This window comes from Catharus ustulatus, chromosome 15 (assembly GCF_009819885.2).
Source record: "Catharus ustulatus isolate bCatUst1 chromosome 15, bCatUst1.pri.v2, whole genome shotgun sequence".
Taxonomy (NCBI): Eukaryota; Metazoa; Chordata; class Aves; order Passeriformes; family Turdidae; genus Catharus; species Catharus ustulatus.
In genome coordinates this window covers 6,334,568-6,353,701 of record NC_046235.1, presented here as the reverse complement: position 1 = coordinate 6,353,701, position 19,134 = coordinate 6,334,568, and the positions used below count along the sequence as shown (strand labels likewise).

At 41.0% G+C, this 19,134-nt stretch overlaps 1 protein-coding gene across 1 annotated transcript; it reads left to right on the top strand.

Moving 5' to 3' along the window:
• Positions 1–1,448: 1,448 nt before the first annotated feature.
• LOC117003469 (methionine adenosyltransferase 2 subunit beta) lies at positions 1,449–14,268 on the top strand. The gene is made up of 7 exons (XM_033073430.1): positions 1,449–1,611; positions 4,555–4,749; positions 5,346–5,460; positions 5,753–5,905; positions 10,039–10,232; positions 11,574–11,687; positions 12,672–14,268. The coding sequence occupies exons 1-7, from the start codon at positions 1,549–1,551 to the stop codon at positions 12,840–12,842; spliced, it is 1,005 nt and encodes a 334-aa protein (XP_032929321.1). The 5' UTR covers positions 1,449–1,548; the 3' UTR covers positions 12,843–14,268.
• Positions 14,269–19,134: the final 4,866 nt, after the last annotated feature.

Genomic DNA, 19,134 nt, shown 5'->3' with positions numbered 1-19,134 from the left:
GCTTAAGTGGCTATGATCTAGACAACAATACAATTTTTATTGTGTTGTAAAATTTTAGTGCTTCACAAAGTGGATGTAACAATAATAAAGAAATTAAAAGTATAGGTAGAATACTACAGAACTCAAGATAAATATTTGAGGAAAACCTAGTTTATATTATATAATGAAGATACAAAAGCTGCAAATAATCTATTCTGGTGACAAAGATGGTAAGTTATTTTACAGGCTGATTGTAGCTTGAGATTTCAGTGTTCATGCTCTTGCTATTTTCATCTTGTTCTGAGCCTAGAAGACAAAAGTTTTATTTTCCTACCTTGCTTTTTGTTAAAATGCGCAGGGAGTTCTTCCAAGCTGTGTTGGGAGAAGATGATGTGACATCTGGTGTACTTGGGAGTTCTTACCTCCATACTGCTACACACTTTGGTATTTCTTGTAGGTTGTTCTTGATTTCATGTTATGAATTACTGGTATTTTGAAATTGAATTCCCTTCCATTAATCTTATGTCAATTCTATGTCAGCTTGGGCATCTGTATTACATGAAGGCAGAAACTGGCTGAAGTAGTTTAATTCTTTTATGTATATGCACCTTTTTGTCCTTTTAAATGTTAGTTGTTTGTCATAAATAAAAGTCATTTATAATATTCTATAAAAATCTAGTATGATTCTGTTAAATTTTGGTAGACCTTTCTGGTTTTCATTCCACTTTTAATCAAGTCAAAATAAATTCATTGGCATAGATTTAAGTGTGAAGTATCTACAGTGAGCTTTGGCCAGTAGTTTTAACGTATCTTCTCTTGCTAAAAAAATCCTAGGCCCAGTCTCTGCCTTTGTGCATCAGAAAGGGTACAGTAACACTTGGTATACAGTATCCTGTTACCTTCGAAAACTTGTATGAAAAAGAAATCAAATCTGTCAACTTGTAAGCATGTAATGATACAAATATGGTACTGTAAGTAGTAATTGCTCTCAGAAACAACTACCCCTTCTCTGTGGGATTTACCACTTTGTATTTCACAAATGTAAAATCACAAAAGCAAGTTCACAGCTTCAATAGGGGTGGTGTGGTCAAATGTTACAATGCAGTAACTTTTCTTACAGTTTAAAGTACCATGACCATGAAAAGAGCAGATACGTTAGCCTCAGTGCTTGCGGTGCCGCTGGAGTACAGGCCTGAGGCCAGGAGCCTTATGAGTGGCCATGGCGTGTGGTTTCCCCGAACGCCAGCGCCGTTGCCGCGGGGCTGTGAAGCTGTGCTGCCGGGCGGGGCTGGCTGCACGCACTGACAGCCCCCACTGTCCGCCACCCGCAGCCCTGCTGCTTTCCCCGCCCCGGGCCCTGCCCGCCCCTTTAAATACCGCTCTGGCCCCGCCCCCTCCTGCGCCCCCCGCCCAATGAGTGCGCGGCGGCGGCAGGCGCGTGCGTCTGGCGCTCAGCGTGACGAGGGCGCCCCCTGTCGCGCGGCCCGCAGCACGGGCGCGGAGGCTCGCTCGCGCAGCGCCGGGCGAACCGCGGGCGCGGAGCGGCACCAGGCCCGGCCCGGTCCCGCCATGGTCGGCCGGGAGAAGGAGCTCAGGATCCGCTTCGCACCGGGACGCTGCGAGCTCGTGGAGGTGAGGGCGGCGGGGCCGGCAGCCCGCCGCGGGGCAGCTGTGCCGGTGTGCAGCGCGGGGCCGGGCGTGTAGGCCCGGAGCGCTGACCCGTTCGCAGCGGGGCCGGACCCGGGGAGCCGCGGGTACCCGAGAACCGCAGCCGGGAGCGCCCGCGGGCTCCAGGAGCTCGGGTCATTTTCTATCCGCACGGCCCCGCAGGAATGGCCGTGGGGACGCTTTCCTCGGCAGCTCGCGGCGCTCGGGGGTCGCGGGGCCGCTCTCGGCGGGGCCGTGGCGTAGGGAAGGGCTCGGCGATAGCGACCGTGTGCGGTGATTCCGCGTAGGGAGGCGCGCCCCTGCCTGCTGTCCCGGCCGGGGTCTGCGGTGCCCCACAGGTGTACGTGCGCTGCCGCAGCAATGAGGGCTGGGCGTGTAGGGAAAGGCACAACAACTTCTGGCAACACGAACGTAGGTTCACCTGTCATTCCGAGCTTTGGAAAGCCCCAGGCTTTGCCTTTTGCTTTCTGTGACTGGGGGGGATGTCAGAGCTAAGAGACCTCAGTCTCCTGTTTCCTTCCCTGTAGTGACTTGGATCTTAGAGTATTACGTTGCAAATCTGTTACAGCAGTAGCTTCCGGGTTTTAGTGGCCATTCCTTAAAAGTGGTTTGAGTTCATCATGATTTTCTTAATAAAAATATAAAGCTTGAAAACCCTTATAAAAAACTTTCAAAGTACTTGTTTCTGGTTTTCAACTTGAAATGTATCAATGTATCATGTATTGTTCTTTTTATGAATTATGCTGTTATTTTATATTTTGGTAGTGTCTACAAAGTGATCTGGTGTCTCATAAATGCCATTTCTTAATCTCATAATGCTGCGAGTTTATTTTTATGTGAATGAGACTTCTAAATACAATACTTTTTTGTTATTCTTGGTTAATATGGATATCAGGTGCCAATAAACGGGATGGTTCCTTACAAACCTCAAAATGGCATGTTTCAGTAGTGTTAGCAGACCATAGAAATGCTGCAGCAGTTGGGTGATGTCCTGTGAAGGAGCAAGGCAGTATACAGGGAAAGAGTTCATCTGTTCAGGTTTTGTGTCAACAGAATGTTAAAACTTCTGACAAGAAAGAGGTTCAAACTGGTAATTAGTTGGTGTTGGATTTATGAGAAATATGTATAATTTGTCTTGCTCTTTCGGAAACAAGTAAGTGGAATCCATTAGTCTTGCAGAAAACAGCAGTAGCATGCAGGCATACTTGGTGAAAGCTGTGTTTGTGTCCAGTTCAAGCTGTGCTGCTGATGTAACATCCTCTTTATGATATGTAAAGTAAACAAACAGATGAATGAGGCTTTAAAACATCAGATTTTGCAAATGACACTTTGTTTTCTGTATGTCACTTCTTACTTACTGAAGACATTCAGTGTTGTTTTTAGAGAACCTTTTGGCTCTGTTCTGCAGCAAGTGTTGGATATTTATTAGTGGGTACCTCTGGCTGTGGAAGCCCTGATCAGAGGTTACCTGATCCTGTGACACTCTGTGCAGACTTTTGTAAGAGAAGTACAGAAGAAAATAGTAGTTGCATGTTCTTATTCATGCTCAGAGAAACCTGAGTAGCCTTAAAAATGGTAAATCAGGTCGTGTTCTCAGGTAAGATTTAAGGATAAAAACATTGCTTTTGAAACATCGCTTGCTGTAGTCTGTCATTTTCAGGCAACATCCAGATGTAAATTATTAATTTTCATCTAGTACTAATGGGAATAAATCAATTTTAATTTTGAGATTTAGAGCTGAGAAAAATGCACTGTGCTGGGAACTTGAGACAATTGTTTTGGGGTAGGCTGTTTCCATCATGCCCTGCTGCATATACCCACATGGAACAAATGCTTTGTAACTTCACGGGTGAAAGACAATAATTTGGAAGTGATTGCTGTGGCTTCCTGTGCTGCAATCAAAAAATAGCAGACTGGTACAATGCTTAGAAATTACTGGGCCATTGAGATTACATAGCAGAGAGCATTCTATGATGTACAGAATTATAGTAATTTGTCATAAATTGTCCTTGTGTGTAAAGTGGTCAGGACATCCAAGATTTGTGGGTCCTGCATGCCTAAAGTTTTTTCTGCACAAGTGTGGTAAAGATACGCTTTCATTTTTGTTTTTAGCAGGCAGTTTTTGGGTTTATTCACGGCAGATACAGGAGGAAAGCATTAAAGGAAAATAAAGCTTGCAGAGACACACATGGATCTTATGTTTGCTGTCTCGAAAACTTGGTATTCTGGTGGGATGAAGTTTGTGTGTGCTGATGTTCACAGCTTTCTGAAGTACCAAAATGTGCAGGAGCTAAAGTACAGCTTTAGTCTGTTGTATGGATTGAGAGCTGAAATTGTAACACTTCTAGATGCATTTTGTAAAATGGACAAGAGATCTGTATCTTGGTTTTACTTACTGTTAGACTGTTGTATTGAATAACAATTAATTACTCTTCTATTTAATAATAAAATTAAAGATTTGGATTACTACTACTAAGTTATATTGTATTGCTGCAGCTTTTAACAAGAACAACCTATCCAGAATGATTTGTTGTAGGACTTGTACCCTCAATGTTACATCTGTTTTTTGTGTCTATTTTCTAAAGAAGTTATTTCCCTCCTTTCAGATTGCACAAAGTTATCAGCTTTTGAATGAACTTAAAGTTTTGTCTTCACTAGTGGTTTGGGTTGTTGTAGAAGTAAATGAGTTGAAGTTTTGTTTTTGTTACCTTTGAATATATGTGTAAATAGTTGACTGGCTGCAGTATTGGTCCTGCCAGATGTTGGTGTTCCATGAGACACTTCAAAAGACTCAGGAGAAGCTTTTTTTAATACAGTAACTTCTGACTGTAGTCTTGCATATTTTTAAAGGAAAAGCAGTAAAAAATTACAGTAGAAACAAAACTTTTCCTGTTGTCATTTCCCTAGGAAGATGTTGACATTCCCAGTAGGCGAGTTTTGATCACTGGTGCTACGGGACTTCTTGGCAGAGCTGTGTTTAAAGAATTCAATGAAAATAATTGGAACACAGTTGGTTGTGGATACAGGAGAGCTCAGCCCAGATTTGAACATATTAATCTTCTCGACTCTATTGCAGTTCATGATATTATCCATGATTTTCAGGTAAGTTTCTGGAGTATAAAGTGGATGGGAAGGGTACTTTATGTGTCCAATAGTCAGCTGGTAGTACTGCTGAGTTCTGGGACATGAGTGGGGCTGGTGCTTTGGCAGAGCTCTGACAAAGGTGTGGCTGTGTGTTCTACCCCACCCAGAGCAGAGGTTTGCTCTCTAGATACAGATAACTCTGGCCTTTGCTATGCTTACCACAGACAGGCTGCAGGTATGTGCCAGTACACTGAAAAGGAAAAGATATATATGTGTTATTGATACAGTAATGTGTGGATATGCAGTTCTGGGAAGGTGGAGGAATATTTGAATATAACAGCAGTAACTTTATGTAGTGTACAGTGTTCACTGGTTCCTTGAGTCTTAGTACCAGGAGGAATATATAAAACCTGAAATACATGATCCAGGGTACCAGTCTATAAAATAGTACATATCATCTTAATAATTTGCATATGTCAAGTAAGCCATATGTAAATAGCTTACCTAAAAATTTTTGTTACTTTGTTTTACCTGAGGGGTGTCATCGTAAGAGTTCATGTGCAAGTGCCATCTCTTGACATATTGGTTGTTTAAAATTAGTCTTTAATTTCCAGCCTCATGTTATAGTGCACTGTGCTGCTGAGAGAAGGCCAGATGTGGTAGAAGGTCAACCAGATGCTGCTTCTCAGCTCAATGTAGCTGCTTCAGCAAACTTAGCAAAAGAGGCAGGTAAGGGGGCCATCTCATGGATTTGGTGTCTTGTTAAAACCCTGCATCTATTTATACAGGACATCAATACAAATAGTATAAGTGTGAATGTCACTTCTGCCATCAGTGTGCTGTTGATCTGTTTTCCGTAGGAGTAGTGTGCACAACTCTGTGAAGGATCCAGGAACAGACAAAGCAGCAGGAATGAATGTGCATGGAAGATGAGATCCTTGGGAGTTTGGTTTAAGGGTCTATTGGGATTTTAAAGAAGGCATGAATAAATATAAATTATGTATAAATATTTTCTTCCTAGCTGGAGTTGGAGCATTTCTGATCTACATTAGTACAGACTATGTATTTGATGGAACAAGCCCTCCATATAAAGAGACTGATGTACCAAATCCCCTGAATTTGTATGGTAAAACCAAACTGGAGGGTGAAAAGGCAGTTTTGGAAAACAATGAAGGTAAGACACTCAACCATTTTTAATACAGGCTTTCTATTTTTAATCAGTTATATATTAGCTCAGTAGACTCTTAAGTCAATGATGAAGTTGCAAAACCATGGAAATGAGTTTCAGAGAAGAAAGTGATTCGGAGTTGGTCTCCTTGCTCATGAGCAATTCCTCTTGCTTGCATCTTGACTAAAGCTTTTATTTCTTGCTTTTTTATTTCTTTATTTGTTTCTTTTTTTTCTTACTGCTTGCAATCTTCGTGTTGTCTGTCACTGATGGACATTCATAAGCCTTTGTCTTGTGAATCTGCTGTTCATAAGGAAAGATAAAATACTTAATTCAATACATAGCTGCAGTTATTTATGGGGATGCATTGCAAGTATTGTCAATGTGTGTTTACTTAAAGGGAAAACCAGACTTGTGATTCAGTAATAATGCAGCTCAAATCAACATGGAGTCTTGTTGCTCTTTGGATTTTGCTCTGTTACGTATGTCAACAGGCCACCCATTTTGGTTTTACTCACCTGCACACATTAGATTCCTGCTTGTAGCACTTTTTAAAAGGTTAGTAACATATTTATGGTTTTAAACAACAAGATTTAAAAATTTGTTTATGTCTTAATGAAAATTTTGCATACGAAATATATAAACATAATTTTTAAAGTTCTGCTTAAGGGAAAAGAGCACATTACTTTTAATTTAAAATTTATTTCTTGCATGAAAGAGAGATTTGGCTGTTTCTAGTTAGTGCACTGTCAGTATCAGTCACGGATTATAAGGAAAGAAGCACTTGTATTTTATCAAAAAATCTGAAGAAAATAATCTCAGTACACATGCAGAAGAGGCTTCTGATAAGTCAGTATGATACTAACACTGTGGTTCTGTGCTTCCCAACCAGAGAACCAAGCTATTGATAAATTAATGTGATGGTCTTCCAGTAAGTAAATATATGCTGTGTATGATGGATTTGGCATTACTAGTAAGAAAGAAACTTTGTAAAAAAATTACTTTGATAGGAAAACTCTCATCTAAGTAAAAATAAATTTAAATGACAAGTTATTAACTCCATCTTTAGATTAAATAGTCTCCGAATTTCACTGTGATGCTGTTTGCTCCCTCTTTTAGATTGGTAATGAAGATAAGACTTACCCACACATACTTGGATTTGGTTATCTTGCTAGACCCTTCCCCCAACTCAGCACTGCAGTTTGGTTTCCTAACCCTTTGGATCAGGATCTGTCAGGCAGTAGTGGGTTGCAGCAGTGGTATTATTAGCAGGATGAGTGTCAAGGTGGTGCTGAGTAAAGAGTTTGAAAATATGAGTTCTCTTGATTCATACAAATACAAATATTTTCCATGTACTGGTGTTCCAACGACTAATTTGCTGATATGGTGTAGGTAGAATTCCGTTGGTCAAATCTGTAGCTGTGTGAAGAATTGCCCTGTTCATTTCTGTTTTAAAATGCAAAAATCTCCAATAAGTGGAGGTTTAACGTATTTTAAAAAAGATACTTTATGTTGGTTAGAAAGGGATACATGCTTATAAAGAAACATATGTATATGCATGTGTATATGTATGTGGTCATGATTGTCAGGAGGTCCTCAGAGCTGTTAGCCATGAGGCTGATTCTCTTCGTGTCCCAGAGAGCTGAGAAAAAAAGGAAGGCAGTTGTCGTCTCAAAGAATGAATATTTTTAAAGTACAGTAATTTCATGAGTATAAGGCGCACCGGAGTATAAGGCGCACTTCTGGGTTGCTGGCAAGTTCCCATACTTTGTCCATATATAAGGCGCATAAAGTATAAAGTGTACTTTTTTTTTGCAACGAGGATCCATCGCTGGCTCTCCACATGCAGCTGCTGCGGCCACCGGCTCCCCCCGTGCCTCAGCTGCCAACCGGGGCTGCCCGCTCCTGCCCTCCCCTGCCCTCCCTGCGTGGAGCTGCTGGCTGGGACTGCCTGCTCCCGCCCTCCCTGCGTGGCTCCTGCCGGCCAGGGCTGCCCGCTCCCGCCCTCCCTGCGCGGCTCCTGCTGGCCAGGGCTACCTGCTGTCGCACTCCCTGCGCAGCTGCTGCCAACTGGGGCTGCCTACTCCCGCCCTCCCCGTGCGGCTCCTGCCGGCTGGGGCTGCCTGCTCCTGCTCTCCCTGCGCGGCTCTCACGGCTTGCACATCCAGGTTGGCAATTTTCCGAACTTTGTCTATATATAACGCATTGGCGTGTTCGGATCATAATTTCAGTCAAAAAGGTGCACCTTATACTCGTGAAATTACTGTAATTTAAAAATAAATGTTTCAACCAATATTTAAAGAGAGGAAGAACATATCTGCTGAGTGACCAAATAACTGCTTCTAGAGCAACAGGAAATCAGTGTCATATTGGGTTTTCTATTTGTTTTTCTGTTTAAATACAGTCATTTCGCGACTATAAGGCGCACCCTTTTGACTAAAATTTTGCTCCGAACCGGGAAGTGCGCCTTATAATCCAGATGCACCTTATATATGGACAAAGTTCAGAAAATTGCCTGAGCCACCTCGAACTGTGGCAGCCCCGAGCTGCGGCCACCCCAAGCCACACCTCGCCTGCTAGCGCCAGGGGCAGGTGGGAGTGCCAGGGCCCACATACGGGGAAGATGCTTGGGGCTGTGTTTAAAGTCTACACCAATCTGTGAAAAATGTTTGCAAACTGAGTACCTGCCAGTAAACCCCACAATCGTGATTCCGTTACTAATTCGTTATTTTATTTCGCGCGGCACGGATCCTCGCTGCAAAAAAAAAGTGCACCTTATAGTCCGGTGCGCCTTATCTGATCTACAAAGTTGCGAATTTTGCCGACTCCCGGAGGGGTGCCTATAATCTGGTGCGCCTTGTAGTTATGAAATTACTGTACTTATTCTAATTTACAGTAATTTCATGACCATAAGGCGGACCGGACTATAAGGCGCACCCCCCAGGAGTCGGCGAAATTTGCAACTTTGTAGATCATAATAAGGCGCACCGGACTATAGGGTGCACTTTTTTTTTGCAGTGAGGCTCTGCCCCCAGCTCCCCCCGAGCGGTTGCTGGCCGAGGCCCCACCTCAACCCGGCAGCCATTGGCCCCCGGGCCCGCCTCCACCTGGCAGGGGCGGTACCGCAGCACTGCCGGCTCCTCCCACGGCTCACACTTCCGGGGTGGCAAATGTCGCAACTTTGTACATCGTATAAGGCGCACCGGACTATAAGGCGCACTTCCAGGTTCGGGGGGAAATTTTTGTCAAAAGGGTGTGCCTTATAGTCATGAAATTACTGTACTTCTCTGTGAGAATGATTTCTGTGTTAGCTTTTTCTGTTTGTCTCTTCAATAGCTGTAGCATTTTCCTCCAAATATATTAAGAATGGCAATGTTTTGATGACTTCAGCTTCTAATATCAGGTCTGATTTTTTTGTTTTCTCTTTCAGCAAAACTATTACTATTAAGTAATTTGTCATAGCATGATTTCTCCTCAGAGGCTTTTTGAGTCTTCGTGACAGAGATAGACTAGCGTGATGTATTCCATCATGAAATATGCTTCCTTTTGCATTTTGTTAATTTCTCAAATCACTGTCCTGGAATCTAATGTTATTTACTATTGTGTTATTTGAACCTATTCCGTATTTGTCAAGCTTTTCATTTATTTCAAGGTTCATGTATTTTTTTCTGGTAAATAATATCCTCCCTTATACAGAAGGCATCTGGATGATGGGTGAAAAATATTTGTAATTGCTGCCTGAATATGATCACTTGAGATTGGTGGGAATTTTACTCCTTGTTTTTACCCAGTGAGGATGGGGAGTGCTGAAGTAGCTGCACAGAGTAGTCAGGTTTATATTTTTTAAATTTTTGTTCTAATCTAAACAGGCACCTTTATGCAATTAATGAAAGCTTGTTAACTTTCTGGAAATCACTGGCATAAATGAAAATAAATAATAATAATGTCTATAATCTTCTTGTTTATGAACTGGTTTTGATATAGATTAAAGTTATATTCTGTGAGCCAACATACTACTTGGATTTTATTTGTGATTTGTAGATGCTTAATATGATCAGCATATTTCTTAGCACTTCCACTTTTCAGATTATGCTGCAGCATTTTTACCCACCCATGATCTAAAATATTCTTTCTTTTAGAAACTGCAGTACTTAGGATTCCTGTCTTGTATGGAGAGGTGGAAAGACTGGAAGAAAGTGCTGTGACAGTTATGTTTGATAAAGTGCAGTTCAGTAATAAATCTGCCAACATGGACCACTGGCAACAGAGATTTCCTACCAATGTCAAGGATGTAGCAGCTGTTTGCAGACAACTAGCAGAGAAGAGAATGCTGGTAAGAATGGCAAGAAACGAGCCTCTGCTGAGTTCTCAGCTTTGCTTCTGAACAGCTGAGGACTGCATATCACCTGGATTATTTGCGTTTCTGCAATGCTGGGAGGGAGGAAAGGATTGGCTGTAATACTACAGGATCTTTGCATGACTATGAGGGTATTGTGGTCTTTGAAACAAAAGTGGTTGATGGGACAGAACCTTCTGAAAATTGTGTCTCCTGGTATGAGGAGAGAATTAGAAATGCTGAACTTATTCTGATATGCCTTTTACAAACTGCTAGCTTGAACTAGAAAAACCCATGTAGTTGAATGCAATTCTCAAAGATGCACTTGTGTATTGTATTAACAACACTGAAGTGGCCAACCAAAGCCCCTGGACTGAATTACTTCCTTGTATTTGTTCACCACAGCACCTTCAGATTACCATCTTTGCAAGGTAACACAACCAATCAACAAACAACCACCTGTATTTTTGCCCATGGTGACTTTGAAAATATGGACTGTGGACATGATGCAGTCAGTTTGACTGGACTTTAACATAGTTTGCAGTTTAACATTCAGAATATTTGTGATGCCTTTTGCCTTTGTTTTTGAGTAAGTGAACATCACAGAACAGCTGAGTTCCTCCTCCCCAGCTCTTCAACCTTGCTTGGTTGGTAGGCAGCTCCTTTCCCTCCTGTTTGTTCTACAGGACACAAGCTGTATGTGAAGTCAGGTCAGATAGAAGTAACACCAGTTTCCCATCTCAGTCCCATGTCGGGTGTTCTCTGAAAGGGTACAGATGTTTCTAGAACATCACTGAGGTGCTTTAAGGTGCCTTTTGAGATAGGGTCTTGCTGGATTGTAATTCTGCACAGTTTTTGTGCAAGAATTAGCCTGAGGGCCAGCTGAGTGCTTCCTTTCATCTGTTGTTGCAGTAATAAGCAGACAGGACTCAGTTTCTTCATTAAGAAAAAGCGGAATCTTTATTGCATAGTTCATATTTTATAGGAGTACCAAAAGGCATCATGTTAGATCTAATTAGCTAACAATACCCTGATGTGCAGTTCATTGGTCAGTAAATGACATTTTGCATGTGTGTCAAATGTCTCTATTCCTGGATTGTTTACATATCTTCTTCACTTACTCTCATGGAACAGATTTCTTGTTTTTTACAGGTGCAGACTGTTTTTCTCTACAAGAATAGTTTGTTGTGTTAACTACTTCTCATTCCTCTGATTCTTCCTTATGGAACTTACAGGACCACTGGTAATTCAGCAGAGCCAGACCTGATTTTATAAGGCCTTTCTTTTATAATATCTCTACCTCTATGCAACAATCTGTGTTTCCTCTTGCTTCCCTAGGACCCATCAATAAAAGGAACCTTTCATTGGTCTGGCAATGAACAGATGACTAAGTACGAGATGGCATGTGCAATTGCAGATGCTTTCAACCTTCCCAGCAGCCACTTGAGACCAGTAAGTGATGTGTTGTTGGACCTGTAGGCAGACAGATGTTCCTGATCATTGCAAGTATAGGTCTCCCACTGACTGTACAGGTGAGCTGCTTCTTCAGGACAGACTCTGTGTGTCCAGCACAGCAGCTCTGTTGTTGAGGGGAGTGGCTGGTATCGAGGAAAATAACAGCTGCTTTGACCTGCTGAATTAGAAAGATTAGTCAGTCAGTCACCAGTTTTCCAGTCTATAGTGTAATGGTATTTCTGCAGAACAGTTCCCCTAAGTCAAAAGCAAATGTGTACTCTTATGCTACAGATTGATAGAACATTAACTTGAAGATAGGGCTCTGTAAAATCTGTGCAATATCCAGGTTTATTTCTGAATACATGCACTTAGGAACTACAAATTATTTTTGCTTTGCTTAAAACACCTGCAGTTAATTATTGACACTTGAGACTACTCTTAAAGACATATTAATGTGGTGGGCATATAACATGTCAAGAATATTTTATCTATGTACAAAATAAATTCTAAGGATTCAGAATTGGCGAACAGTGGAACTGAAATGTGACTTGTAAGATGGAAGAAAAACAATGGAGAATACTTAGTCTTAATTTTTTTCTGCTCACCTCTATTTCTCTTCAAGTATATTGATCAAGACATGGTTCCATTTACATTCTGGAACGTTCCTTACCTTGTGGCAATAATCATAAAGTGAAAATATGAATAAAATGTTGAAAAACACAAATAGTAGCAGTAAAGAGAGTGAGAAAAATTTACCTTAAACCACTTCACATGGCTTGACATGTTGAAATAAAGTTAAGTATAAAACAAGCAAATATCAAAAACCCAAACTGAAAAAACCCCCTCAAAATAGTTGGAAGGGAGGAGGTGATCATACCCAGATAGAAAGCTGTGAGGAAAAAGTTCTAATGTACGTGTGCTAGTATTTTTCTGATTACTTATTGGTGTGGGGTTTTTTTTGTTTTCTGTTCCCGTTTTTAGATTACGGATAGTCCAGTTGTGGGTGCTCTTCGTCCAAAGAATGCTCAGCTGGACTGCTCCAAGTTGGAGATGCTGGGAATAGGTCAGAGAACGCCATTTCGAGCTGGGATCAAAGAATCACTTTGGCCTTTCCTTGTTGACAAGAGATGGAGACAGACAGTCTTCCATTAGTTTGTAACTTTTTTAGTAAAATTATGGTATGTGGCACTTTTTTAAAAGAAAAAATAGTTTTGTATGAGTGTTCTTAAATTGTGACATTTATGAGCTTTCATTTAATTGGGTAAACAAATGGTCTTGCACTAGTGAAACTTAGCATAAAAAAAGTTCAGTGACAAAACCTGAGCCTATTTGATGTCATGTTTTTTTTTGCTTCCACTTGTATCAGTCTAATTTAATATCTGTTCTTGGTGGATTGAGGTTCTTAGTAACGAGTACTGTGTGCTGCTAAGAATGACTCAGATCACTTGCTGACTTACTTTTGGCTGAAATACATTGTTGATGCTTAAGGTCTGTGCCATTGTTGTATATAACATTTCATTAAAAGACATGGTCAGTTACTTTATCACCAAAAATATGAGGTTTTTGTTTTTAATTTTGGAAGGTGGTGTTCTTAGGGAGTTAAGCTGAAGTAGGAGTCCTTAAATGTTTGTTTTGCTTGAGCTCTGATCAAAATGTTTTTTTAAAAAGTGAAACTTTATTTTTGCAATTATCAAGTGTACTTTTTATGCTTGAAATATTTTCAGAATGTTCTGTAAATTGAATGCCTGCAGCTTTGTATTTGAATAGTAAGTTGTATGCATGTGTTTTCACAGTGACTTACAAACATTTAGGGGAGGGTGGGAACGGTGGGCAGCCAGTAGTTTTGACCTGGGGTTTTTTTGAGTGGGGGATTGGAGTTAAAGGGTTTTGGGTTTTTTTTGGTGGGTGGTTGTTTGTTTTTGTATGAAAGCACAAGATATCTTTATCCTTCCCTTCCCTATTTGGGGACAGCATTTTCAACTTGTTAAATTAATGGAAGATGTTTGTTAGTCAGTAAATGGAGATGGAGAGGAAAGGTGTTCAATAATTTGTAGCACTGCAGCGGCTTTTGCACAGACTGTCAGACCTGGCACTGCTACAGCTTGTTCTGGGACAGCAAGGTGTATGTGGTGAAGGTTTGCAGCATAATAAAACTGCAATAGTCTCATGTAAGACAGTCTATAAAGCCGGACTCAATAGCCATGGAGGAAGAATATTGTAAAGCTTTGCTTCCTTTTGAAGTTGTAGAATCAACAGTATAGATGTTCTGATATTACTAGCAGATTATTAGTAAAACTAGTAAAAAGTGCAGTTGGATGGTCATTTATTTTTCTGAGGCTGAAATGAAGGGGAAGGAAAAGATGTTCAGATTAAATTTTTTTTATGTGTGTGGGAGAGGCACACACAAAATAAACCAATTGAAGGTCTTGTAAAGGTCAGCTTCACATTCAGTCATTTCATTTCAACTAGCATATGCTAAGCATTCATAATCCCAGTTTGTTTTTAGTCAGAAATCCTGATATACACATGGTAACCTATCTCCAAAATGACAATAAATATGTATTGCCAGCATGAGAAACAGTTGTTGATTCTTTATTTACCATCAGGATTAGTTTAGCTGAATCACAAATGTTTGCAATTCTTCTTGAAAACTGTGTGCCCTGTCAGTGTTGGGGTTTTTCTCCCTCTTTAATTCAATAATTATTTCCAGACTTGGATTAGGTTGGATCAGTTTCTCTGTCAGTGTCACTGCCTTGAAGATTTGATAAATGTGCACACAAAAAATTCAGGTGGTGTTGAAAATGCAAGCCCTGAAACATCTTGGGCCTCAGGCCTGGATCAGGAAGATTCTGTGTCACTTCCCCTTGCAGAGGGCAGTTTGACCAGGAAGGAAAAAAGGATGACTTCTCTCCCAAAGAAAAAGGACCTAAGTGAGATGTGTTGGGCATTTTACTTGCAGGGCAAAATTGAAATATTTGAACTTTTTTTCCACACTGAGCAAGTAAGTCCCGCTGTCCAGTTTATACACTGTCTTGGGTTGCAATACAGGATGTAACGAGAAATATGTATTCTATCACCATCTGTGGAAGCAGGATGGCACAGTGATCCTTATGTCCGTGGGACATATTATCTGCTACTGGGCAGATAATTAATTACTGGGCATCTGTTAAAACCAGTGAGGCAGTCATCTTTATCTTTTCCACCACCCATCCTTCCTCCAGGAAGATATCATCTGCTGATGGGCCATTAGGTCCCACTGTATGACTGATAAAATGACATCATTCCATTGGGAGATGCTCCACCCAGGAGGAGGAGCCAAGCCTTTCCTTATTAGATAAAACATGAAATTTTGAACACCAGAGCAGCCTCTTTTACACTGGATTCCAGAGAAAAATGGGGCCTTTCTACATTATCACTGGACCTTTGGAGAAAAACTGCACCCTTCTACAAAACCACTGCTTCAACCGAAGCTCATCTGTCACTCCAGGAGGGCTGCAGCCACCATTTAATCAGACTGCTACCAGCACCCTGCCTGACGGGATGTCAACTTGTATTCTGTCAGTATTTTAGGCTTGTTCCCTATAATACTATATCTATTTTAGTTTTCCTAGTAAAATCTATTATTTGTATTTCCCATGTCTTAGCCTGAGAGACCCTTAATTTTAAAATTATAATAATTTGGAGGGAGGGGTTTTACATTCTCGATTTCAAACAGAGGCTCCTACCTTTCTTACCAAATAACTGTCCTCCAAACCAAGACATAGACATATGCTATCTTTGCCTAGTATGTTTGATACACAACTTGTACTTGTTGCTTCTGTCTTGTGGGAAGTTTCCAGTTTCAAATATCAAGTTCTGTTCTCGCCTGTCTTGCCAGTTGATTCAACTGGTGTATTTTTACTTTGAATTCAACAAGCAAAAGATCTAATTTTCAGAATTACTGATAATAATCTAATAGTATCTTGCTCGCTATTAGAGTCACTATTCTGAGTTTATTAGAATATAGGTAAATCAGAGAGTATTTTTCAAAGTCCTGAGTGATGTATGGACAAATAAACTATAGGGGGAAAGGCTTTGAAGGAGTCAAGGTTAAGGAAACCATTAAAAAATAAGCTTGTATTTGTATACCTGTCCTAGCTGCTTGGTACTGTTGACTCAGGAAATATAAAGAGGTTCCACAAATATCCTATCTAAGTTCAACTAGTTCAACAACAGCTCTGAAGAACTCATCTCTAGGGCAAATACCTGAGACAAATATCAGGACAATGCCAACTGCACCATTTCTACTGTGAAGAAAACTGAGTCTTTCTCTTTAACAGTTGATAGAAAAAAATGGGATGAATCCACGACCTGGGAGAGGTGATGGAATGCATGCTCAGCAAGTCTGCAGCTGGCACCAAATTGTGAGGAGCAGTTGTTATGTTCAAGGGCAAGGTTACCATTCAAATAGCTCTGAACAGGGGAACAGACACAGGCAGTAGCCTAAGTTTATTTATTTGGCCCATTATTCATGAAAAAGGCTGGAGAAGGTCAAATTTTGGAAACTGGAGTAAGTGAGATTTTAAAAGGTTTTATGATTATGCTGGAGCAGATGGTCAATTTTAAGTATTAAAAGCTGACAAGGCACAAGGTTCAAGATGAATTATATATTTCTATATTCTAGCAGGGGTGGGAAGAGAAGTATTTTGAGACGCAAATGCTTTGGAACAGTAGAGGTTCAAAAAATGAGTGTAAGTCTAAAAAACTGAAAATTAACCAATATGCCCCTGTATATAAGGAGGTTTTATTTTGCCAAAATTCAGTTTGAGAATGAAGATGGCAGGAAGGGAAGAGTTTGTGAATAGGAGAAGGGTCCAAATGAAAGCAGAACATATTCCTCTGTGTGATATTCTGTATATTTTCTCAAAGTAGTTAATCTAAATTGTAAATCATTGGTCTTACAATGGTTTTACTGTTTGTTGCAAGAAAGGACAATACAGAAACACAGCCCAGTGGGTGACAGCAGCAGTATTTTTTATCCCTCCAAAGTGTGTGAATATTAAAGACAGAGTATGAAAAGCTGCTTTGTTCTCACAGGGGAAGTAGCTTCTGATTTTCTCCCTGAGGACCTAGAGCACCAGACATCTCTGTGAGACAGGGGGACATGGGGGGACAATCTCTGATTAATTAAAGGAAAAAGAAACAGGGGCCAAATTTGGGCATGACTGTTTCAAGTCTTTAGAGTATAGTTACCTCCAACAAAAATGCAATTGTTATACTGATATCAGTGATACACAAAGGCAACAAATACTGGAAGAAAAAAGCATAGACACACTGAAAGTACAAGATAACCAGTATCCATAAACAGAAGTTCTCCATCTGAAAAACAAATACATTAGTGTAAATGAAGGTATGCCTTACTCAGTAGCTAAAATGTTAAAATGTGTAATATTAATCTTATCTTTTTATGCAAATAAGACGTAAAAACTGTAAAAGCAAACCTCCATCTGGAACCACTCTGCAGCACTAGTGCTAGTCTCAGCCTACATGAGGCCTGCACACTCACAAAGAGTACTGTTCACTTCAACCTGACTTCTAAAAGTACAAAAGGAGTATTACATATCCAGTCCATGTGAAATGGATGCCCAATACTAGTCTGAACCTTTACTTGTGCTTTTGATATCCTTTCTCATTGTCTTCTGTGAGTCAAGTGGGGAGTTTTGCACAATGTCCTCCTCCTTCCTGCTGAGAACTGTTCTCATTTGTTTTGGAGAAAAGTACAGCTTCTTCAGCTTCCAGAAACCTGATTCACCCAACTGTGACATGAGGCCATTCCTCTAAGTGCCTGCATATCCCACAGATCTGGAGGATTCACTTGTACAGGTTAATGTTAAACTAATGTAGAGGAAAATAAGAGAAATATTTACAAACAGCAAGTCCAGACAAAAAGAGGGGAACAATGAAAACACTCTCTGGGCCTTTGCCAAGACACAGCAAAAGATTTTTATCTCTTCCTCTCTTTGGGGCAATACAGGTGGAGTTGAATGGAAGCTTTCTTTTATATCTATTTCAGTTACAGATGTCATGGTATGATTGGTCTTTTTTATGTTTGACTTTTGAAGAGGACTTCCGCTAGGAAGAGATGAAACACAGAAAGCTGAGAGTATGGAAATGACTGCAAGAGGCAACACAAGCAACAACAAATACTGAACAGATGCGGGAAGATGGTTTGTAAGGATAATGCTGAAGGCAGTGTTGGGCGTTGGGGGAGTTTTTACTCTTTCCCTCGGTGGAGAAATTTTTCCCATTATCATGTTAAGAAGCTGGCCAGGTGGATCCCCTTTAGCTCTTAATTGCTCAAGACAAAAGGGAGGGGTGGGGGGCTGTCTCGATGGCTCGATTGCTGGGAGGGTTTGAGGGGTGGATGGTCAGGGGTTGTTTTGTCGTTCTGGACACACACTCTCTCGCCGGCCTGAAGGTGGAGGAGAGAGGTTTTTTCTCTGCAGTGGGATCTGCCCTGCACTCCGGCACTGCTACAGCCTCCTGCTCTGAGAACAGCGCTGAGAACCGGGGTGCTAACGCTGAGCAGAGTTTCCGTCACCCTTCTCCCACCTGGGACCGCCCTGCCCCTGCCACCTCTCCTGCTCCTGCTGCGCCTGAGAGGGGCTGCACCACCCCATTCTGCACCGGGACCGTGCGGAGGAAAAGAGTGTCTGTGACTGGAAAAGGGACGGAGACTGAGTTTAGTTCTGTTTCGTCACTGATTTTTCATAGCTGATGTTGTTCTTGTTTGTCTTGTAGATATATCAGTAAAGAACTGTTATTCCTAAAACCATACCTGTGCCTGAGAGCCCCTTAATTTCCAAATTATAGTAAACTGGGAGGGAGGGGATTTTCACTCTCTATTTTTGGAAAAGCTCCTGCGTTTTTTCCTGGCAATACTGTCCCCTAAACCAGGACAGATCTTAGCGCCCGAACATGGGACAGAGAAAAGAGGGTAAAAAAAAAAAAAAAAAGGAATAACAGTTCTTCAGTTGCCTAAGATTGTCTTTTTGTGTGCTAGCAATATGTGGTCCAGTTTAACCTGATTTGGGCTGCATGTGTTCACACATGTATCTCTCCCATTTGCAAGCCCTTACATAAACATGGGCCCTATAACTAAGGCTACTGTGGCTGTTATCCAGTTTGCTTTATGGGTTGATAAGGTGAGGAATTCATGGATTTTTAACTTCCTTTGGAAGGCGGGTACATGGATTCTGAGATATCACACACTAACTGCATATATTTGGGGTTACTTTATTAATGGCACCTACTATGATGGAATAACACCAGGGAAAATTTTCTCCCAACCCTTCACCCAGATTTTTGGGTCTACCCCACCAGTTTTTGAAAGGTTCAAATCTCCTCTGAATGCTAATGATATCATACAGTGGCTGGTGTTACTGATAGGCTTGTCCTATTTAAC